General features: G+C 43.2%; 1 protein-coding gene across 1 annotated transcript in view; it reads right to left on the bottom strand.

The window, feature by feature from the left end:
- Window positions 1–1,317: 1,317 nt before the first annotated feature.
- Window positions 1,318–25,145, bottom strand: part of LOC137327068 (uncharacterized) — a 40,241-nt gene continuing 16,413 nt past the window's right edge. The window contains exons 7-10 of the mRNA XM_067992477.1: window positions 19,509–19,574; window positions 9,809–10,045; window positions 7,495–7,899; window positions 1,318–5,481 (exon numbers count right to left, since the gene is read on the bottom strand). Coding sequence (XP_067848578.1) covers window positions 4,592–5,481; window positions 7,495–7,899; window positions 9,809–10,045; window positions 19,509–19,574 — 1,598 coding nt within the window. The 3' untranslated portion in view covers window positions 1,318–4,591. The remainder of the gene's footprint in view (window positions 5,482–7,494; window positions 7,900–9,808; window positions 10,046–19,508; window positions 19,575–25,145) is intronic.

Genomic DNA, 25,145 nt, shown 5'->3' with positions numbered 1-25,145 from the left:
AGAGAGGTGGTGTCAGAGTGTGCAGACAGGTGGCAGATGCAGTTCAATGCAGAGAAATGTGAAGTAGGACATTTTGGGGAAAAGAACAGTGAAAGGATATGTTCCCTAAATGATAAGATTCTTAACAGAAGGGAGGAACAGAGATCTGAGGGTGCTAATGGATCTTTAAAGGTGGGAATGCAGGTCAAAAAAGTCGTAAAGGCAAATGGGATTCTGGGTTTTGTACAGAGGGGACTTGAGTTCAAAAGCAACGAAGTGACACTGAAATTTGAAATAAAAACAGAAAATGCTGGAGAAGCTCAACAAGTGAGGCAGCATCTATGGAGAAAGATACAGAGTTAACGTAGACCTTTCGTCAGAAGTAGAAGATGTTAAAGTTTTTAAGCAAATTCAGAGCCAGGGAAAGGGGAGGAAAGAATAAAAGGGAAGGTCTGTGATAGGGTAGAGGACAGGCGTGATTAAATGACAAAGGGGATGATGGTGCAAGGCAAGGAAGGTGGTAATGGGACAGGTTAAGAAACAAAAGATTGGTCAGGAGTAGCTGTAAATGGCAACAGCAGAACCATTACCAGCACCTGCTGTCTGAAAAAAATGGGAGCAGTGGTTATGATCTGAAATGTTTGAAATCAATGTTGAGTCCGGAAGGTTGTAAATTGCCTAAACGAAAGATGAGATGCTGGTCCTCAAGCTTACATTGAGCTTCATTGGAACAGTGTCAGAGGCTGAGGTCAGAGTGGGAGTGGGACAGGGAATTAAAATGGTAAGTGACTGGCAGGTCAGGGTCACGCTTGCTGACTGAGCGGAGGTTTTCAGCAAAGCAATCACCCAGTCTGCGTTTGGTCTCCCCAATGTAGAGGAGACCGCATTGTCATACAGTATTCTGTATTCGCTACTCACAACCTCAGGACATCCAAAAGCGTTTTGCAGCCAATCCACTACTTTTGAAGTGTTGTTACTATTGTAACGTAGTAAACGTGGCAGTCAACGTGTGCACAGCAACAGCAATAGCAATGAGATAAATGATGAGATAGTCTGTTTTAGTGACGTTGATTGAGGGATAAATATCGACCAGGACACTGGGGAGAACTCCACAGCTCTTCTTCAAAATAATGCCGTGGGATCTTTTATGCCCACCTGAGAGGTTTAACATCTCATCCAAAAGACAGCACCTCTGACAGTGCAGCACTCCCTCTTGACTGTACTGAATTGTCAGCCTGGATTACGAGCTCAAGTCTCTAGAGTGGGGACTTTAACCCACGATCTTCTGACTCAGAGGCCTGAGCGTTAACACTGAGTCACGGCTGATACTTGCAGTGCTTAAATGGTTTTACATACTCCTTTATTTAGATCTATCGGGCACATTTCTTGCTGTACATCCAATTCAATATTCTGCACCAATTTTCCAATGAAAAGATCAGGAAGAATCCTATACGTTTAAACATTCTCCTCAAACAGTTACATTCACTGCAACCAATCCTGTAAATATGAACTAGCAGCAATCTTTCAGCAAAATTGATCCTTATATAAAGCTTTTTTCCTAGAAAATATATTGCAGTAGCTGTTGTCATAATGTATAAAGCATAACCAAAGTTACGATAAATACATGTGCCAAATTTGACTACCATTTCTAGGAATAGATGAGACTTTTAAAAGAATTGTAATGTTTAGATCCGATATTATCTTCAGCGTCGAACAACTCGATGCACACATCGTGTTATAGACAGGGGTCTGCATGTGTACACTCTTTAATTGTGGGCGTTGGCAGTTTCGAACTGAAACGGAGGCTCAAGGAAGTATGCAAGAGAGATAGGGAGAGAGAAGAAATCAGCAGAGAGAGAGAGAGAGAGACTGGGCAAACCAGAAATGGAGAGAGCACAAATGAAAATTGGGGAGGGGAGAGAGAGAAACCCGGAAAAGGGGACAAAGGAGACCAAAAAAATGGAGAGACAGAAATAGAGGGATTAAATGAGAAAAAGACAGGGAGGAGAGAGAGATTGATGGGAGAGTGAGATCGAGATTGAAAGAGATGCAGACAGTGACAGAGTGAGTGAGAGTGACAGAAAGAGACAGAGATTATGAGAAAGATTTTGACAGAGAGTGGGCAAAGAAGAAAAGGAGAGAGAACTTTGAGGAGAATACACAAGAACACAAGAAGTAAGAGCTGGAGTAGGCCATACGGCCCCTCGAGCCTGCTCCGCCATTCAATAAGATCATGGCTGATCTTCAACCTCAACTCCACTTTCCTGCCCGATCCCCATATCCCTTGATTCTGTTAGAGTCCAAAAATTTGATGATCTCAATCTTGAATATACTCAATAACTGAGCATCCACAACCCTCTGGGGTAGAGAATTCCAAACATTTACCACCCTGTGAGTGAAGAAATTCCTCCTCATATCAATCCTAAATGGCCGACCCCTTATCCTGAGACTATGCCCCCTAGTTCTAGACTCTCCAGCCAGGGGAAACAGCCTCTCAGCATCTATACTTTAAGAATTTTATACCTTTCAATGAGATCAATGAGTTTCAATGAGGAGAGGAAAAGAATGGGTGAGAAGGGAAGGGGGAAAGACAGAGAGTAGGGAAGGGGAGAGAAACCAAAACAGAGGAGAGAGACAGAGAAAGCAAAGGAGAGAGACAGATATAGGAAAAGAGAGACTGAGCAGACAAACATTCACAGATCGGATGGAGGAACACAAAGAAGGGGAGTCACATATGAACATACGAAATTGACGGGCAGGAAAAGACCAGCTGGTCCATCAAGCCTGCCCCACACCATGATGGCTGCAGCATCGTGACTAAACACTTCCTCACCTCGCTTCTCCCCCCTTTCTCTTAAAAGAGATTTAATTGAGAGAAATAGACAGGGCAGAACAAGGTGAGAGTCAGAAGGAAATGAGCAGAGGCAGACAATTAGGATAGAGTAGAGAGGCAGACAATTAGGATAGAGTAGAGAGACAGACAATTAGGATAGAGTAGAGAGACAGAAGGAAGTGAGCAGAGACAGACAATTAGGATAGAGTAGAGAGACAGAAGGAAGTGAGCAGAGACAGACAATTAGGATAGAGTAGAGAGACAGAAGGAAGTGAGCAGAGACAGACAATTAGGATAGAGAGACGGAAGGAAGTGAGCAGAGACAGACAATTAGGATAGAGTAGAGAGACGGAAGGAAGTGAGCAGAGACAGACAATTAGGATAGAGTAGAGAGACAGAAGGAAGTGAGCAGAGACAGACAATTAGGATAGAGTAGAGAGACAGAAGGAAGTGAGCAGAGACAGACAATTAGGATAGAGTAGAGAGACAGAAGGAAGTGAGCAGAGACAGACAATTAGGATAGAGAGACGGAAGGAAGTGAGCAGAGACAGACAATTAGGATAGAGTAGAGAGACAGAAGGAAGTGAGCAGAGACAGACAATTAGGATAGAGTAGAGAGACAGAAGGAAGTGAGCAGAGACAGACAATTAGGATAGAGTAGAGAGACAGAAGGAAGTGAGCAGAGACAGACAATTAGGATAGAGTAGAGAGACAGAAGGAAGTGAGCAGAGACAGACAATTAGGATAGAGAGACAGAAGGAAGTGAGCAGAGACAGGATAGAGTAGAGAGACAGAAGGAACAGAGTCACACAAGGAGATAGAGATAGAGATAAAAAATGGAAGGCGAAAGAGACATCCAGGGGAAGAAGATGAGAAGGAGAAAAGAAACACACAGATGGGATGATGAGGGAAATACAGAAGATGTGGGAAAGAGATACAGAAAGGAACGAACATAACAAGTAGGGAAGAAGCAGAGAGAGAGAGAGAGAGACAGTAAAAGACAGAGTAGAGATACACAGAAGGGTTGGAGGAGAAAGACTGTTTCCCCCCCCAGACTCCCCAGTACCCATTATCCTGTTTCTTGTCCGTGATGACTTGGGTTGTGAGCAAGGAAATGTGGGATTACAAAATAGAAAGACAAAACAGATTTTTACTCCAGGCCTTCAGGATTTTGCTCGAATAAAAGGAGGTGTGGCCACCCCCGGAAACTCTGACAGTGAAAAGTGATGAATTCCCAGAGTAAACGTTCTCTGTCCATTTATCCTGGATGGTCTCACTTCAGCTACTGCAGTCACCAACTTCATGGAAATTGACCAAGGCCTTGTTGTTTTTCACGTATAAATTAAGTAAAAGTGTTCTGAAATTAACCACTTTTGATATTAGATTCTGAAGGTTTTCTGGGTGAGCATGTCTCCCTTGACCCCCTACCCTCCCCCTCATGAATATCTGTGCTGTGCCGGGGCGCGGGAAGTGGGGGGGGGGGATAGGTTGGAGGTTGCGTCTGGAAGTAGTGTGAACTATTTTAAATTTGCTGCCTGCTACCCTGGCCGCTTGTGGTGGAACAATCCAGTGGCCGAAGCTTTGGTTAAATGGCCGAATGCCAGCCTTCAAATAACACTGGCAGAAATCTGGCACAAGCCTAGGTCACACCAAGAGGCTGCCCGTCAGAGAATCCCCCGACCTCTTGTGAAAATCGCAGCCTGATGTTGTAAACCCATTTCACAATCCAACATACTGCAGCCGGGGGGGGGGGGGGGGGGTTTGATGGCAGTTCGAAGGTCAATAAATGTCAGCATTTCTTTCTGCTGTTGCAGTGATTGTGTCATCTTTGTAAAGGAGCCTGATTTCACACTCGGCACTCCACGAATTGATGAGGAAACAGCAGCTTCCCATATCTACAGAACCACTGGAATTCTGCGTGATCCTCTCCACAATTTCCTTCAAACCTCCGTCAGGATTTTCTCGGACCCAAGTTGTGCCAGCCTGGTTGGCAATCACCGTGCCAGCTTTCTCGGCCTCTTGGTGCAAACCGCCGGACAGATTGGACAGCTTATACAAGAGCGGTCGGTTACACTGAAGATACTGACCGTCTCTGTAGCCTCTGCAATGGAGCTGGACCAAAAAAGAAGCACAGCCGGAGGTTGAAAACTGGAACACCTCCTCTATCCCTCCATCGATAGCCACGGGATCCCGCACACTCCGCACACCGTACAACCCTGCGCTACACTGATACATGTGAACCTCTTCAAAAATAAACTGGAAACACTGCCTATCATTCGATTTCAAATATTCAGCTAAGGAAAGGAAGGTGTCATAATGAAGGCTGAGAAACAAAGGCATATTGCAGGAGATAGGCTCAAACTCAACCAGCGACAGGAGCCGTGCCCTCATGCCAGAGTCGAAGGATCTGCACCCAAAGTCTTTGGTTGCCAAAACCCTTCTAATTTCTGTTGCAATGTCCCGTTTGTCCAAGTTTCTTCTGAGTTTTGTTGGCACCTCATTGGACTGGTAGTCCTGGACCCTTTGAAGAATGTCAGCGGTTTTCAGACACAGCTCTGTAAATTCTCCTGCCAGCAGCTCCTGGTTTAATAAGCTCATTCTTTCCTCATTCGCCAACGACTGCACAGATTTGGGCTGAATCACTTTCAGAATGATCCTTGGTGGAAGCCCTAGAAAAACCAGACAAGGACTGAAATCTCAGGCAAGATACAAGACAGTCTTCACAATTAATGATTTGTTCACAAATCTGTGCAATAAATGGTAAGGGTTTCCACCTGGGTGAGGAGAGCAGACTGTGGCGATGGATTCCTGCCTCTTCGTCCACTGTCTCCCATTTCATATGCTGCTCGTGGGATGGGAAGAAATATAACAGCGCTCTCTCCGGCAGCACCAGGGTCAAAGTGGGCATATCATACACCTCATCTCAAGCTACTTCCTGCTGTCATTATTTAGTAATGCTTTAGTAAAGTTGGCAATCTGTGGAAGTACAGCCTGCTTCAATTGCATGCAATAGGTAGCACAGCAGTGCCTGCCATTCAGTCCTCCCACCACTGGCGATGCTGTGGTGAGTCATCCACAACTGCCCGCTATTTTGTTTCGCTGTTTTCTAATTAGTTAAGTTTTACATTTCAAAATGTATTTCATTTTAATTTTATTATATTTCTTCAACCCCCCCCCCCCCACTCCGCCTCACACCCCAACATTTACTGCTCCTAGAATTTTAAAATTCTCAACCTTTTCAAATCCCTTCATGGTCTCGCCCCTCCCTATCTCTGTAACTTCCTCCAAACATAGAACCCTCTGAGATCTCTACGATTCTCCAATTCTAGCCTCTTTTGAATCCCCGATTTTAATCGCACCACCAATGGCGGCCGTGCTTTCAACTGCCTAGACCCCAAGCTCTTGAATTCCTTCTCTAAACCTCTCCGCCTCTCAACCTTTCTCTCCTCCTTTAAGATGCTTCTTAAAACCTAACTCTTTGACCAAGCTTTTGGTCATCTGCCCTAATATCACCTTATGTGGCTTGGTGTCAGATTTTGTTTGATAACGCTCCTGTGAAGTGCCTTGGGACGTTTTACCTCGTTAGAGGTTGCTATATAAATGCAAGTTGTTGCTGTTGTTTGTCCATCTTATCTCTGTCACTTCCGGCTCTATCTGCATTTTTATTCGTCATTCCCAGCTCCCTCATGACTGTACCCTATCTCCAGGCCCCCTGTTTTAATTCAAGCTCCCACTCTAGGGAATCCCCTCTGCTGCTCAGCCCTTTGAGAGGCTCCATAGCTGTGGCCTTCACCTCCTCTCCACATTCCTATCACCTGACCCCTGAGCCCCATTCCCTTGCCCGCTGAGTCCCCTCACCTCTCCTAAGTCCATCAGCACACATACCCTGCCCCTCAGCACCTATCCCTAGCCCCCTGTATCCCCTCTGCCACAAGCCTCAACCTAAATCTCCACTCTCTTCTCCCTTCATGATGCTACTTGTAAAGCACGGTCTCCATACTCCTCCTCTCCAACAGCTGAGGCCAAACCCCCACTTTCCCCTATCACAAGAGTCAGGATGGCATCAGAAAGGGCAGCTGAAAGCAGAATATCTAATGTGTAAATCTTTGACAGAATGAAAGAAAGCAAGACTTGCATTTATACTTGCTTTCATGGCGTCCCAAAGCACTCTTGAAGTGCAGTCACTGTTGTAATGTAGGAAACACGGCAGCCAATTTGCACAAAGCAAGATCCCACAAACAGCAATGTGATAATGACCAGATAATCTGTTTCAGTGATGTTGGTTGAGGGATAAATATTGACCAGGACACCAGGGAGAACACCCCTGCTCTTCTTTGAAACAGCGCCATGGAATCTTTTACATCCACCTGAGTGGACAGACGGTGCTTCGGTTTAATGTCTCATCCAAAAGACGGCACCTCCAACAGTGCAGCACTCGGTCAGTATTGCACTGGAGTGTCAGCCTAGATTATGCGCCTGAAGTCCCTGGAGTGGGACTTGAACCCACAACCTTCTGACTCAGAGGCGAGAGTGATACCGACTGAGCTACAGCCGATTCAATGATATTGAATTATTAAAGAGAATGGAATATACACTGTGGTTTAATAAGAGAACCTTGAACAAAAAGTGTCGAGCTTTGCGTGCCTCCTTAAGATGGGTTTTGAAAGGAACGGGCTGATTACCTTTGAAGCTGGTAACTCGCCTGAGTGTCCGTGGGTGGCAGCGATAAACACCTCTCCGTACAAGAACTGCGTCAAATTCCACTGTGTCTAAGAGAGGGAAAAGGTCTCTGACAAGCTGAGTAATAAATGGGACGCTCCTCTGGAAGTTTTCAGCTGCTCCCTCACTCCATACTTCGGCCAGTTCCCTGACAATCATCACGTCCACAAGGCTGTTACCTTCCAGCTTCTGGAGACAGCCCATAATATCCAGGGTTGATACCTCAGAAACATCTTCTTCAGCTTCAGCCAGGCAGTCCCTCAGAATAAAAAGACAGATGTTGCTGAACTGCTCGCTGCGATGACAATCAGCCAGGCCACTTTGAAGAAGTTTCAACAACAATTTTGCTCTTCGTGACAGCAGCAAACCTGAGGAGGGGAACAAAGAACAGCAGAGTCCGTTACCTCGAGTAAACTTGCCAGTGTTTATGATGCATGGACACGCATTTGGTTCACTGGGAGAAAACGCTTGCCGTGCCACTGTCTGGCGTGTGCTGGGAGGAGCTATCGTGAAATTGTAAGCACCCAAGCCCATGATCATCTTTCTATTAAAGGTAATGGATGGAAAATCACGGGCTCTGAGGGCACCATTGCGTAATCTGTGCTCCTGGTGTGCGCTGTAGGAGTGTTAACCCATTGTACTTTCCGGTGCTACCTTGAAAGACAAATTATGCAATTTCCAACCACTGTAGTTCCTTAACTAAGTGCATAAAGCATTTAAACATGGCCGAGGGGTCCCACTTCCAGCTACTGCTTCAGTTTGATAGACCATCTTGCCCAATAATTTCAACTTGTGTTGACTTTGGAATCATTAGGGCACATTGGGAATCCCACAAGTCTTTTATTGGGTAAATTCAGTGCTCCCAGAACGGAGTCATGTTGAAAGGCATCTCAGGTTGGAGAGGGCACCCAATCTGACCGTGGCTTCCTCCTATAATCACATGACCTCCAGTATCTCCAGGAAGTTCATTCAACACTATTAACTCCCACTCCTTCCATGAAGGAAATCATCAGTATTATCGGCCCATGTGAAGTGAATACTGTGACATGGAGTGTTCAGATAACAATCACTCGCTCTTGCAGGTCAACAGGGACAACTGGTGTCAGCTGAACTAATTACTGCACTGCCATTGCATCACTCACAGAAGAATCGGTAGGTGCTGTATTATCAGGCCTTTAACAATAACAACAACAACAACAACTTGCATTTAAATAGCGCCTTTAACATAGTAAAACGTTCCAAGGCTCTTCACAGGAGCGTAATCAGACAAAATTTGACACTGAGCCACATAAGCAGATATTAGGACAGGTGACCAAAAGGGTCAAAGAGGTTTTAAGGACCGTCTTAAAGGAGGAGAGAGAGGTAGAAAGGCGGAGAGGTGAAGGGAGGGAATTCCAGAGCTTAGGACCTAGGCAGCTGAAGGTATGGCCAATGGTGGAGCAATGAAAACTGGGGATACACAAGAGGCAAGAATTGAAGGAGCGCAGAGATCTCGGAGGTTTGTAGGGCTGAAGGAGGTTACAGAGATAGAGAGGGGTAAGGCTATTAACAGGCCCTCAACAAGACACTATCTTGTCTTCAATGAGATATTTAACACAACGTTTAAAAAAAAATGTAAACTTTCAGACATTGACATGGGAGGAAAACTGCACTAAAACAAATCCTCACTTCATTAGCACTTTGCTCCATGATTTAAGCTACTACTAACAATTAAGTGTTAGGTTTTCTCAGTGGCAGCACTGTCACCCCTGAGTCAGATGGTCATAGGTTCAAGCCCCACTCCAGGCCTCACTTGAGCACTTAATCCAGGCTGATGCTTCATTACAGTACTGAGGGAGTGCTGCACTGTCAGAGGTGCCGTCTTTCGCATGAGATATTAAACTGCTCTCTCGGGTGGCTATAATAGATCCGCTGTCACTATTTGAAGAAGAGCTGGGGAGTTCACCCTGGTGTCAATATTTATCCTCCAACCAACATCACTAAAACAGATTATCTGGTCATTTATCTCATTACTGTTTGGGGAACCTTGCTGTGCGCAAATTGGCTGCCGACATTACAACAGTGACTACACTCAAGAAGTACTTCATTGGTGTGAAGCATTTTGGGAGGTCCCGAGGTTGTGAAAGGTGCTATATAAATGCAAGTTTGTCTTTTCCTTTCACTGATGCTTACTTTTTAGTCTTGACATTTAACATGGACACCAAATTGGAGCCCTTTACGAATGTTGTAAAACATTGTCTTTATGAAATCTACTGGATTATGAACAGTTGGTCTTACGATATCCGTTAGCTGAAGCCATCTTTTGCCTCAGTCTTTCCTCATCGTTGGTTTTTTCCATGAAGGTGTGGATCACTGCGGCAAGCTGGTGAAAATCTTCGGCACTTTCAAGTTCGAAGAGGCAGTCTTGAACAACCTTCCGAGGTAGTCCCAGCAACACCCCAAATTCGCAGACATTTAATGACATGCCCCTGCCAGTGTCCAACCGGAGCAATGTTAATGCCTCTCTGACGAGCTCTGAATCAAGGAAACATCGACACTTAACATCTGAATGAGGGCGAATGAGCAGAGATCTGGGTTTGAACCCAACCCGGGTGAATAAAGTTATACACCGTCATTAGATGGGTGAATAAAGTTATACACCGTCATTAGACGGGTGAATAAAGTTATACACCGTCATTAGACAGGTGAATAAAGTTATACACCGTCATTGGACGGGTGAATAAAGTTATACACCGTCATTGGACGGGTGAATAAAGTTATACACCGTCATTAGACGGGTGAATAAAGTTATACACCGTCATTAGACGGGTGAATAAAGTTATACACCGTCATTAGACGGGTGAATAAAGTTATACACCGTCATTAGACGGGTGAATAAAGTTATACACCGTCATTAGACGGGTGAATAAAGTTATACACCGTCATTAGACGGGTGAATAAAGTTATACACCGTCATTAGATGGGTGAATCAGATTTATTGGCGACTTTTATATTTATGACCTCTAGTTTTGACTCCCCCACAAGTGGAAACATTTACTCAATGTCTACCCTATCAAACTGTATCATAATCTTATTGACCTCTATCAGGTAACCCCTCAGCCTTCTCTTTTCTTGAGAAAAGAGCTCCAGCCTGTTCCGTCTTTCCTGATAAGGATATCCTCTCAATTCAGCTATCATCCTTGTGAATCTTTTTTGCACCTTCTCCAATGCATCTATATCCTTTCTATATAGAGACCAGAATTGTTCACAATACTCCAAGTGTTGTCTAGTCAAGATTCTATACAAGTTTAACATAACTCCTTTGCTTTTCAATTCTATCCCTCTAGAAATGAACCCTAGAGTTTGATTTGCCTTTTTTTATGGCCTTATTAACCTGCTTTTAGTGATTTGTGTATCTGTACCCCTAGATCCCTTTGCTCCTCTATCCCATTTAGACTATTATCCAAGGCGTGTGTGGCCTCCTTATTCTTCCTATCAAAATGCACCATCTCACACTTATCTATATTGAAATTCATTTTCCAATCACACGCCCATTATGCAACTTTATTAATACCCTCTTGCCTTTTGACGCTTTCTTCCTTTGTATTAACTACACCCCCCAATTTGGTGTCATCTGCAAATTTTGAAATTGTACTTCCAATTCCCGAATCCAAATCGTTAATGTAAATGGTGATCAACAGTGGTCCCAGCACCGATCCCTATGGAACACCACTGCCCACCTTTTCCCAGTCTGAGTAGTTACCCTTAACCCCAATCTCTGTTTTCTGTTTTGTAGCCAACTTGCTATCCATTCTCCTACCTGTCCCCTGACTCCACACTCTCTGACCTTAGTCATGAGTCTATAATACGGTATCTTATAGAAGACCTTTTGAAAATCCAAATACTGCATTACCCTTGTCTACTCTTTCCGTTATTTCTTTAAAGAATTCAATAAGGTTGGTCAAGCAAGACTTTCCCTTCTGAAATCCATGCTAACTAATCTTGATTATATTTTTGTTCTCCAGATGTCTTTCTATTACATCTTTGAGTAAAGATTCCATTATCTTTCCTACCACCAATATTAAGCTAATTGGTCTGTAGTTCTCTTGTTCTATCTCCATTTTTAAATATAGGAACCACATTAGCTGCCCGCCAGTCCTCTGGCACTATTCCCTTTTCGAGTGAATTTTTATATATATGTAATAGTGCCTCTGCTAACTCCTGCATAACTTCTTTTAATATTAACAGATGCAATCCATCCAGACCAGAGGTCTTATCCTCCCTAAGTTTGATCAGTTTATCAATTATCTCCCCCCTTTCTAACTTAAATGTTTTAATATCTTTTTCGATCTGTTCTTCTAATGTCCTGCCTAACTTGATACTCTCCCTGGTAAATATGGAGGCAAAGTAACTATTCAATATTTCTGCCATTTTGCTGTCATTACCTGTGAGTATATCTTGTGCATTCCTTAGTGGCCCTATCATTTTTCTGATTTTTCTTTTGTTACTTATGTATCTGTAGAATACTTTACTATTTCTTTTTATATTCCTTGATAATTTTATCTCGTAGTTCCCTTTTGCTTTCTTAATTGTTTTTTTGACTTCTTTCCTGACCTTTTCGTATTCCCTTTTGTCATCGTCTCCTTTATTGTTTATGTACTTAGAGTATGCCTTTTTCTTTAGTTTCGATTAGGGAAAGGCCAATTTTACTAAACGGAGAAGTGATTTAGCAGATGTAAACTGGAAACAGCTGCTTGAAGGTAAATCATTGTCAGAGCAGTGGGAGACATTCAAAGGGGTGATTCAAGGGGTTCAGGGTAAACATGTTCCCATAAAGAAAAAGGGAGGGGCTGCCAAATCTGTCAAGAAGCATTCAGGGTAAGATAAGACAGAAAAAGAAAGCCTATGATAGACACCGGAAACTCAATACTATGGTAAGTTTAGAGGAGTATACAAAGTGCAGGGGTGAAGTTAAAAAGGAAATTAGGAAAGCAAAGAGAGGGCATGAAAAAATATTAGCAGGTAAAATCAAAGAAAACCCAAAGATGTTTTATAAATACATAAAGAGCAAGAGGATAACTAAGGAAAGAGTAGGGCCTAAAAGATAAACTATGTGTGGAGGCGGAATATGTAGGTATGGTCCTTAATGAATACTTTGCATCTGGCTTCACAAAGGAGAGGGATGATGTGGAGATTGAAGTTAAGGAGGAGGAGTGTGAAATATTGGATGGGATAAACATAGTGAGAGAGGAAATATTAGGGGGATTAGCATCTTTGAAAGTGGATAAATCACCAGGGCCGGATGAAATGTATCCCAGGCTGTTAAAAGAAGCCAGGGAGGAAATAGCGGAGGCTTTAACACTCATTTTCCAAACTTCACTGGATACAGGCGTAGTGCTGGAGGACTGGAGGACTGCTAACGTTGTACCGTTGTTTAAAAAGGGAGCGAAGGATAGACCGAGTAATTACAGGCCAGTCAGCCTAACCTCGATGGTGGGCAAATTATTGGAATCAATTCTGAGGGACAGAATAAACTGTCACTTAAAAAGGCATGGATTAATCAAGGTCAGTCAGCACAGATTTGTAAAGGGGAGGTCAAGTCTGACTAATTTGATTGAATTTTTCGAGCCAGTCTTCAGCCAATTCGATTCACTCCACGTGATGTCAAGAAATGGCTGAGTGTACTGGATACAACAAAGGCTATGGGCCCCGACAACATCCCGGCAGTAGTGCTGAAGACTTTTGCTCCAGAACTAGCTGCGCCTCTAGCCAAACTGTTCCAGTACAGCTACAACACTGGCATCTACCCGACAATGTGGAAAATTGCCCAGATATGTCCCGTCCACAAAAAGCAGGACAAATCCAAATCGGCCAATTACCGCCCTATCAGTCTACTCTCAATCATCAGCAAAGTGATGGAAGGTGTCGTCGACAGTGCTATCAAGCGGCACTTACTCACCAATAACCTGCTCACCGATGCTCAGTTTGGGTTCCGCCAGGACCACTCGGCTCCAGACCTCATTACAGCCTTGGTCCAAACATGGACAAAAAAGCTGAATTCCAGAGGTGAAGTGAGAGTGACTGCCCTTGACATCAAGGCAGCATTTGACCGAGTGTGGCACCAAGGAGCCCTAGTAAAATTGAAGTCAATGGGAATCAGGGGGAAAACTCTCCAGTGGCTGGAGTCATACCTAGCACAAAGGAAGATGGTAGTGGTTGTTGGAGGTCAATCATCTCAGCTCCAGGACATTGCTGCAGGAGTTCCTCAGGGCAGTGTCCTAGGCCCAACCATCTTCAGCTGCTTCATCAATGACCTTCCCTCCATCATAAGGTCAGAAATGGGGATGTTCGCTGATGATTGCACAGTGTTCAGTTCCATTCGCAACCCCTCAGATAATGAAGCAGTCCGTGCCCACATGCAGCAAGACCTGGACAACATCCAGGCTTGGGCTGATAAGTGGCAAGTAACATTCGCGCCAGACAAGTACCAAGCAATACCATCTCCAACAAGAGTGTGTCTAACCACTTCCCCTTGACATTCAATGGCATTACCATCACCGAAACCCCCACCATCAACATCCCGGGGGTCACCATTGACCAGAAACTTAACTGGACCAGCCACATAAATACTGTGGCTACAAGAGCAGGTCAGAGGCTGGGTATTCTGTGGTGAGTGACTCACCTCCTGACTCCCCAAAGCCTTTCCACCATCTACAAAGCACAAGTCCGGAGTGTGATGGAATACTCTCCACTTGCCTGGTTGAGTGCAGCTTCAACAACACTCAAGAAGCTCGACACCATCCAAGATAAAGCAGCCTACTTGATTGGCACCCCATTCACCACCCTAAACATTCACTCCCTCCACCAACGGCGCACATTGGCTGCAGTGTGTACCATCCACAGGATGCACAGCAGCAACCCGCCAAGGCTTCTTTGACAGCACCTCCCAAACCCACGACCCCTACCACCTAGAAGGACAAGGGCAGCAGGCACATGGGAACAACACCACCTGCACGTTCCCCTCCAAGTCACACACCATCCCGACTTGGAAATATATCACCGTTCCTTCATCGTCGCTGGTTCAAAATCCTGGAACTCCCTTCCTAACAGCACTGTGGGAGAACCTTCACCACATGGACTGCAGCGGTTCAAGAATGCAGCTCGCCGCCACCTTCTCAAGGGCAATTAGGGATGGGCAATAAATGCTGGCATTGCTAGCGACGCCCACATCCCATGAACGAATAATAATTTTATTTTTCGAGGAGGATCGATGAGGGTAGCACAATTGATGTAGTCTACATGGATTTTAGCAAGGCTTTTGACAAGGTCCCACATAGCAGATTGGTCAAAAAGGTAAAGGCCCATGGGATCCAAGGGAATGTGGCAAATTGGATCCAAAATTGGCTCAGTGGCAGGAAGCAAAGGGTAATGGTCGATGGGTATTTTTGCGACTGAAAGGCTATTTCCAGTGGGGTGCTGCAGGGCTCGGTACTAGGTCCTTTGCTTTTTGTGGTATACATTAACGATTTGGACTTAAACGTACGGGGCATGATTAAGAAATTTGCGGATTACACAAAGATATGCCGTGTGGTTGATAGTGAGGAGGAAAGCTGTAGACTGCAGGAAGATATCAATGGACTGGTCAGATGGGCAGAAAAGGGGCAAATGGAATTCAATCCGGAGAAGTGTGAGGTGATGCATTTGGGGAGAGCAAACAAGGCAAGGGAATACACAATAAATGGGGGATACTGAGAGGTGTAGAGGGAGTGAGGGACCTTGGACTGCAGGTAGCAGGACAGGTAGATAAGGTGGTTAAGAAGGCATATGGAATACTTTCCTTTATTAGCTAAGGCATAGAATATAAAAGCAGGGATGTTATGCTGGAACTGTATAAAACACTAGTTAGGCCACAGCTTGAGTACTGCGCACAGTTCTGGTCACCACATTACAGGAAGGATGTAATTGCACTAGAGAGGGTGCAGAGGAGATTTACGAGGATGTTGCCAGGACTGGAGAAGTTTAGCTATGATGACAGATTGGATAGGCTGGGGTTGTTTTCCTTGGAACAGAGGAGGCTGAAGGTGATTTAATTGAGGTGTACAAAATTATGAGGGGCCAAGATCGAGTGGATAGGAAGGACCTATTTCCCTTACCAGGGGGCATAGACTGAAAGTGTTTGTAGAAGGAATAGAGCAGAAGTGAGGACATTTTTTTTCACCCAGAGGGTGGTGGGGGTCTGGATCTCAGTGCCTGCGAGGGTGGTAGAGGCAGAAACCCTCAACTCATTTAAAAAATACCTGGATGTGCACCTGAAGAGCCGTGACCTGCAGGGCTATGGACCAAATGCGGGAAAGTGGGATTAGGTTGGGTGGCTCGTTTCTCAGCCGGCACGGACATGATGGGCCGAATGGCCTCCTTCTGTGCCGTAAATTTTCTATGATTTCTATGATTCAATTTTACCCTTATCTCTTTATTCATCCACGGTGTTTCATTATTGGCTAGTTTGTTCTTGCTTTTTAAAGGAATATATTTCTCCTGAACTCTATTGATCATCATTTTAAATATTTCCCACTGCTGTTCTATTTCTTTGTCTATCAACATTTTTTTCAAGTTTACCTTCCCTAGTTCCATTTTCATCCCCTCATAATTAGCTTTGTTCCAATCTATTACTTTGGCCTTTGTCTTACTTATGTCTTTCTCAATCATTATTTTAAACCTTATTATGTTATGATCGTTATTACCTAGATGTTCCCCCACACTTACTTCTCTTATCTGTTCTGGTTCATTTCCCATTACTAGATCCAGCAATGATTCCTCTTTTGTTGGGCTTCTCACAGACTGGGTCGGAAAGGAGCCACATACACATTGTAAAAACTCCATTCTCTTTTCTCCTTTCCCCACCTCGTTTGCTTTCTCTTCCTCTTCTTACCAGTTTATTTGGGGGTAGTTGAAATCTCCCATGTTTTACAGTAAATAAACCATTATAGACCATCGTTATACAGGTAAATAAACCATTATAGACCATTGTTATATGGGTAAATAAACCATTATAGACCATCGTTATATGGGTAAATAAATCATTATAGACCATCGTTATATGGGTAAATAAACCATTATAGACCATCGTTATATGGGTAAATAAACCATTATAGACCATCGTTATATGGGTAAATAAACCATTATAGACCATCGTTATATGGATAAATAAACCATTATAGACCATCATTATACGGGTAAATAAACCATTATAGACCATCATTATACGGGTAAATAAACCATTATAGATCATCATTATATGGGTAAATAAATCATTATAGATCATGATATGGGTAAATAAATCATTATAGTCCATCATTGTATGGGTAAATAAACCATTATAGATCATGATATGGGTAAATAAACCATTATAGTCCATCATTATATGGGTTAATAAACCATTACGGACCATTATATGGATAAATAAACCATGATAATCATTATATGGATAAATAAACCATTATAGTCCATTATATGGGTAAATAAACCATTATAGTCCATTATATGGGTAAATAAACCATTATAGACCATTATATGGCTAAATAAACAATTATAGTCCATTGTTGTATGGGTAAATAAACTATTATGGTCCACCATTGTATAGGTAAATAAACCATTATAGACCGTCATTATATGGGTAAATAAACCATTATAGACCATCATTATATGGGTAAATAAACCATTATAGACCGTCATTATATGGGTGAATAAACCATTATAGACCGTCATTATATGGGTAAATAAACTATTATAGACTGTCCTTATATGGGTAAATAAACCATTATAGACCGTCCTTATATGGGTAAATAAACCATTATAGACTGTCCTTATATGGGTAAATAAACCATTATAGACTGTCCTTATGTGGGTAAATAAACCATTATAGACCATCATTATATGGGTAAATAAACCATTATAGACCGTCATTATATGGGTAAATAAACCATTATAGACCATCATTATATGGGTAAATAAACCATTATAGACCGTCATTATATGGGTAAATAAACCATTATAGACCATCATTATATGGGTAAATAAACCATTATAGACCGTCATTATATGGGTGAATAAACCATTATAGATCATCATTATATGGGTAAATAAATCATTATAGATCATGATATGGGTAAATAAATCATTATAGTCCATCATTGTATGGGTAAATAAACCATTATAGATCATGATATGGGTAAATAAACCATTATAGTCCATCATTATATGGGTTAATAAACCATTACGGACCATTATATGGATAAATAAACCATGATAATCATTATATGGATAAATAAACCATTATAGTCCATTATATGGGTAAATAAACCATTATAGTCCATTATATGGGTAAATAAACCATTATAGACCATTATATGGCTAAATAAACAATTATAGTCCATTGTTGTATGGGTAAATAAACTATTATGGTCCACCATTGTATAGGTAAATAAACCATTATAGACCGTCATTATATGGGTAAATAAACCATTATAGACCATCATTATATGGGTAAATAAACCATTATAGACCGTCATTATATGGGTGAATAAACCATTATAGACCGTCATTATATGGGTAAATAAACCATTATAGACTGTCCTTATATGGGTAAATAAACCATTATAGACCGTCCTTATATGGGTAAATAAACCATTATAGACTGTCCTTATATGGGTAAATAAACCATTATAGACTGTCCTTATGTGGGTAAATAAACCATTATAGACCATCATTATATGGGTAAATAAACCATTATAGACCGTCATTATATGGGTAAATAAACCATTATAGACCGTCATTATATGGGTAAATAAACCATTATAGACCGTCATTATATGGGTAAATAAACCATTATAGACTGTCAATATATGGGTAAATAAACCATTATAGACCATCATTATATGGGTAAATAAACCATTATAGACCGTCATTATATGGGTGAATAAACCATTATAGACCGTCATTATATGGGTAAATAAACCATTATAGACTGTCCTTATATGGGTAAATAAACCATTATAGACCGTCCTTATATGGGTAAATAAACCATTATAGACCGTCCTTATATGGGTAAATAAACCATTATAGACTGTCCTTATATGGGTAAATAAACCATTATAGACTGTCCTTATGTGGGTAAATAAACCATTATAGACCATCATTATATGGGTAAATAAACCATTATAGACCGTCATTATATGGGTAAATAAACCATTATAGACCGTCATTATATGGGTAAATAAACCATTATAGACCGTCATTATATGGGTAAATAAACCATTATAGACTGTCATTATATGGGTGAATAAACCATTATAGACCATCATTATATGGGTAAATAAACCATTATAGACCGTCATTATATGGGTAAATAAACCATTATAGACTGTCATTATATGGGTAAATAAACCATTATAGACTGTCATTATATGGGTGAATAAACCATTATAGGCCGTCATTATATGGGTAAATAAACCATTATAGACTGTCATTATATGGGTAAATAAACCATTATAGACTGTCATTATATGGGTGAATAAACCATTATAGGCCGTCATTATATGGGTAAATAAACCATTATAGACTGTCATTATATGGGTAAATAAACCATTATAGACTGTCATTATATGGGTGAATAAACCATTACCTGTTTAGGGCTGCCTGGCATATGGGAAGCCATTCGAAGTGGGAACCAGAATAGGGTGGAGCCATCGGGAGGGAGAAGTGCATCGTCCTCAGGCCCTTTAATCCTGCCCCTACTTGTGGTCCCCATGTCACCCTCCCTGCTGAAACTGTTGGTGAGCAGACCCCAAAGCAGTGATGACACTGGTGAAACCTCAATCAATGGCCAAGAGGATCGGAGCAACTGTCCAGGGAGCTGTACCCTGGCCAACTGCACACGAACAACTACGCCTGGCCACCTACAGCAATTGTTGAGAACATGTACACCCAGCCATGTACAAACCTTTCTCTATTTGTTGTAGCTGAATTTCTTCGCCATAACCACACTTCAGCTTTAAATCTTGCAACACTGAAAGACATTAAATAAAAAATAAATTCCACAGTGAGGGGCAGGCTTAGAGTGACTGTGGTTAATGTTTGCATCGTTGATGATGTTTGACACATATCTACATAAAGAATGAAAGGACGTGACAGTTTACCTATTTCAATCCTGAGTATGAGTCACGGTAATCTCTGTTTGCCTCCGATGCAGACACGATAAATCACACAGATTATGAAGCAGTCCGAGCCCGCATGCAGCAAGACCTGGACAACATCCAGGCTTGGGCTCATAAGTGGCAAGTAACATTCGCGCCAGATAAGTGCCAGGCAATGACCATCTCCAACAAGAGAGAGTCTAACCACCTCCCCTTGACATTCAACGGCATTACCATCGCCGAATCCCCCACCATCAACATCCTGGGGGTCACCATTGACCAGAAACTTAACTGGACCAGCCATATAAATACTGTGGCGACGAGAGCAGGTCAGAGGCTGGGTATTCTGCGGCGAGTGACTCACCTCCTAACTCCCCAAAGCCTTTCCACCATCTACCAGGCACAAGTCAGGAGTGTGATGGAATACTCTCCACTTGCCTGGATGAGTGCAGCTCCAACAACACTCAAGAAGCTCGACACCATCCAAGATAAAGCAGCTCGCTTGATTGCAGTGTGCACCATCCACAGGATGCACTGCAGCAACTCGCCAAGGCTTCTTCGACAGCACCTCCCAAACCCGCGACCTCTACCACCTAGAAGGACAAGAGCAGCAGGTGCATGGGAACAACACCACCTGCACGTTCCCCTCCAAGTCACACACCATCCCGACTTGGAAATATATCGCCGTTCCTTCATTGTCGCTGGGTCAAAATCCTGGAACTCCCTTCCTAACAGCACTGTGGGAGAACCGTCACCACACGGACTGCAGCGGTTCAAGAAGGCGGCTCATCACCACCTTCTCGAGGGCAATTAGGGATGGGCAATAAATGCTGGCCTCGCCAGCGACGCCCACATCCCGTGAACAAATAAAAATAAAAAATTCACAGACATGATAAAGCACAGAATAATCAAAGACATGTTAACACACAGATTAATCACAGACACGTTAACACGCAGAATAATCACAGACACGTTAACGCACAGAATAATCACAGACATGATAACTCACAGAGTAATCATAGACACGAGGGGGGAACTTTAATCCCCAAGAACGGGTGTGTTGGGGCGGCTGGGAGGTTAAAGTACCAGCTTTTTGGAGCGGGACCGCATCCAGGCTTCAACATGATCACTTCCGTGTTTGATGCGAGCACACAACAGACACCTGGATGTCCCGCCAGCTTTAAGTGCCGGTGGGACAATATTTAAAGGGGCAATATATTTACTTGGAAGATTTAAGGTGATTAACTTTTTGTGGATTCTGCAAGAGAATCGAATTTAACTTCTCCTGAGGCTTCTGAAACACGCCATAGAAACAGAGCCGAGTTACAGCCGAAGCTCATTTGGCCGTTTAAACCTGTGATTGACACATCTCAATAAAAGGTGAGGTGTTGCAGCTGGGCACTCAGTTCTCTCAGACAAACCTTTGGCCGGGAGTTCCTTGTGTTTAGAATGAGATTTCTTTTTGAGACTGGGAAGTCTTGTGTTCACATGGATGTAACTACATTTTGGGGCACCCTCAAACTGACAAGATCAGGATTGGCTTGGGGGGGTGGGGGTGGGGGTGGCGCAATGGATGGCAGGCACAATGTGCAGTTCTGGGACCTGCAGGTGCACAAGACAGAGGTGTGCAACAAGTGTTATAAACTGGATAGCCAGGTGGTGAAGGATAGAATACTAGGGCCAGATCTTCAGGTGCTTTCAAACCTTTGTTCACAGAGCTCCACATTACACACCATCACACCTAGATCAGCTCTCTTATAAATAGATATAAGACAGTCCCCAATTGATATGCACCATCTGAATACAATTAACACTAATTGATATAAATTACATGGATACAATTAACAACAAGGACCTGGAAAAGAGCAGAGAGGGGACCAACAGAGGGGCCGAGGTCGCAGGAGGCACTACCCACCCGAGGGTCTAAGACAGAGGCTGAGCTTCCTGGACCTCTCTGAGGAGCAGTGCCTACGTAGGCTCAGATTGAGTCGGCAGGTGATCGCAGACATCTGCAGTCTCCTTCATGAAGAACTGCTCCCGGCTGGGCCTGGTGGCCACGCATTGCCCATCACAGTTAAAGTCACCACTGCCCTCAATTTCTTTGCCTCCAAATCCTTCCAGGGCACCACCGGTGAAATCTCCAGGGTCTCAGTCGTGTGCCCATAAGTGTATACGACAGGTGACGGATGGCTCGTTTGCCAGGACAACCAACTACGTCGACTTCCCCATCGACAACATGAGCCAGGCTGAGAGGGCAGTGGGTTTCAACTCTCTGGCTGGCTTCCCACGGGTACAGGGTGCAATCGTAGCAATCCGAGGACCTCCACACGAGCCAGGAATGCTCATAAACCGAAAGGGATATCACTCCATCAATGGGCAGCTGGTTTGCGATCACCAGAGGAGGATCCTGTGTGTCTGTGCCAAATTCCCTGGCAGCTGCCATGATCCCTTCATTTTGTGCGAGTCCAACATCCTGGACCTCTTCCACACACAAGGCAGACTTAAGGGCTGGTCCTTGGGGACAAGGGATACCCCCTGCAGACGTGGCTCATGACACCTGTGAGACACCCAAACGAGGCACAGCAGAGGTACGACAGTCACATCACCACCAGGTCTGTCATTGAACTCATAAGCCATATGAATGACAAATTTTTGATCAGCAAGGGAGTCAAAGGATATGATGAAGATGCGTTTCAGGTGCCATGAATGTATTCAATGACTCAGCCTCCACAGCTTTTTGGGGTAAAGAATTCCAAAGATTCACGACCCTCTGGGAGAAGAAATTCTTCCTCATTTCTGTCTTAAACGGGCGACCTCTTATTCTGAGACTGTGCCCCTAGTTCTAGATTCCTCCATGAGGGATAACATCCTCTCAGCATCTACCCTATCGAGTCCCCTCAAAATCATATGTGTTTCAATAAGATCTCCTCTCATTCTTCTAAACTCCAATGAGTATAGACCCAACCTGTTCAATCTTTCCTCAGAAGACAATCCTTCCATACCCAGAATCAACCTAGTGAACCTTCTCTGAACTGCCTCCAATGCAAGTATATCCTTCCTTAAATATGGGCATCAGAACTGTACGCAGTACTCCAGGTGTGGTCTCACCAGCACCCTGTACAGTTGTAGCATGACTTCCCTGCTTTTATCCCCCTAGAAACAAAGGCCAATATTCCGTTTGCCTTCCAGATTACCTGCTGCACTTGTATGTTGACTTTTTGTGTTTCATGTACGAGGACTCCCAGATCCCTCTGTACCGCAGCATTTTGTAATATTTCTCCATTCAAATAATATTTTGTTTTTTTATTTTTCCTCCCAAAGTGGATGACTTCACATTTTCCCACATTATATTCCATCTGCCAAATTTTTGCCCATTCGCTTAACCTGTCAATATCCCTTTGCAGACACTTTGTGTCCTCCTCGTAACTTGCTTTTCCACCTATCTTTGTATTATCAGCAAATTCGGCCACGTGACACTCTGTTCCTTCATCCAAGTCATTGATATATATTGTAAATAGTTAAGGCCCCAGCACTGATCCCTGCAACACCCCACTAGTTACAGATTGCCATTTTGAAAATGACCCTTTTATCCGGACTCTCTGTTTTCTGTCAGTTACCCAATCCTCTATCCATGCCAGTATATTACCCCCAACACCATGAGCTCTTATTTTGTGCAGTAACCTTTATGTGGCACCTTATCGAATGCCTTTTGGAAATCCAAATATTCTGCATCCATTGGTTCCCCTTTATCCACCCTGCCCATTACTTCCTCAAAGAACTCTAATAAATTTGTCAGACGTGATTTCCCCTTCATAAAACCATGTTGACTCTCCTTGATTGTATTATGAGTCTCCAAATGTCCTGCTACTACTTCCTTAATAATGGATTCTAGCATTTTCCCAATGACAGATGTTAGGCTAACTGGTCTATAGTTACCTGCTATCTGTCTCACTCCCTTCTTGAATAGGGGTGTTACATTTGCGGTTTTCCAATCTGCTGGGACCTTTCCAGAATCTAGTGAATTCTTGAAGATTACAACTAATGCATCCACTATCTCTGTAGCCACTTCCTTTAAGACCCTTGGATGTAAACCATCAAGTCCAGGGGACTTGTTAGCCTTTAGACCCATTTGTTTACCTAGTAGTTTTTCTCCAGTGATAATGATTGTTTTTAGTTCTTCCCTCCCCTTTGCCCCTTAATTTTCTACTATTATTGGTATGTTATTAGTGTCTTCTACCGTGAAGACCGATACAAATTATCTGTTCAATTCCTCTGCCATTTCCTTGTTTTCCACTGTTTTCCTACATAGCAGTCATAGAATTATAGAATCATAGAAATTTACAGCAAGGAGGCCATTCAGCCCATTGTGTCTGTGCCGGCCAAAAAACAGCCATCCAGCCTAATCTGACTTTCCAGCACTTGGTCCGTAGCCTTATAGGTTGCGGCACTTCAAGTGCATATCCAAGTACTTTTTAAACGTGATGAGGGTTTCTGCCTCTACCCCCTTTCAGGCACTGAGTTCCAGACCCCCACCACCCGCTAGGTGAAAAAAATTCTCCTCAGCTCCCCTCTAATCCTTCTACCAATTAGTTTAAATCTATGCCCCCAGGTTATTGACCCCTCCGCTAAGGGAAATAGGTCCTTCCTATCCACTCTATCTAGGCCCCTCATAATTTTATACACCTCAATTAAATCTCCCCTCAGTCTCCTCTGTTCCGAAGTAAACAACCCCAGCCTATCCAATCTTTCCTCATAGCTAAAATTCTCCAGTCCTGGCAACATCCTTGTAAATCTCCTCTGTACCCTCTCTAGTGCAATCACATCCTTCCTGTAATGTGGTTACCAGAACTGTATGTAGTATTCTAACTGTGGCCTAACTAGTGTTTCATGCAGTTCCACCATAACCTCCCTGCTCTTATATTCTATGCCTTGGCTAATAAAGGAAAGTATCCCGTATGCCTTCTTACCCACGTTATCTACCTGTCCTGCTTCAGGGATCTGTGGACATGCACTCCAAGGTCCCTTTTTCCCTCTACACCTCTCAGTATCCTCCCATTTATTGTGTACTCCTTTGCCTTGTTTGCTCTCCCCAAATGCATTACCTCACACTTCTCCAGCCTGAATTCCATTTGCCACTTTTCTGCCCATCTTTCTGCAGTCTGCAGCTTTCTTCCTCACTATCAACCATAGGGCCAATTTTTGTATCATCTGCAAACTTCTTAATCGTGCCCTCTACATTTAAGTCCAAATCATTGATATGTATTACAAAAAGCAAGGGACCTAGTACTGAGCCCTGCTTTCCAGTGGAAACCCCCTGGAAACAGTCACAAAAACACCCGTCACCCACTGCTTCCTGCCACTGAGCCAATTTTGGATCCAATTTGCCACTTTCCCTTGGATCCCATGGGCCTTTACTTTATGGACCAGTCTGCCATGTGGGGACC

Source organism: Heptranchias perlo, chromosome 11 (assembly GCF_035084215.1).
Source record: "Heptranchias perlo isolate sHepPer1 chromosome 11, sHepPer1.hap1, whole genome shotgun sequence".
Classification (NCBI taxonomy): domain Eukaryota; kingdom Metazoa; phylum Chordata; class Chondrichthyes; order Hexanchiformes; family Hexanchidae; genus Heptranchias; species Heptranchias perlo.
Note: the sequence above shows the minus strand (reverse complement) of the source record. Positions and strands in the feature narration are given on the sequence as shown.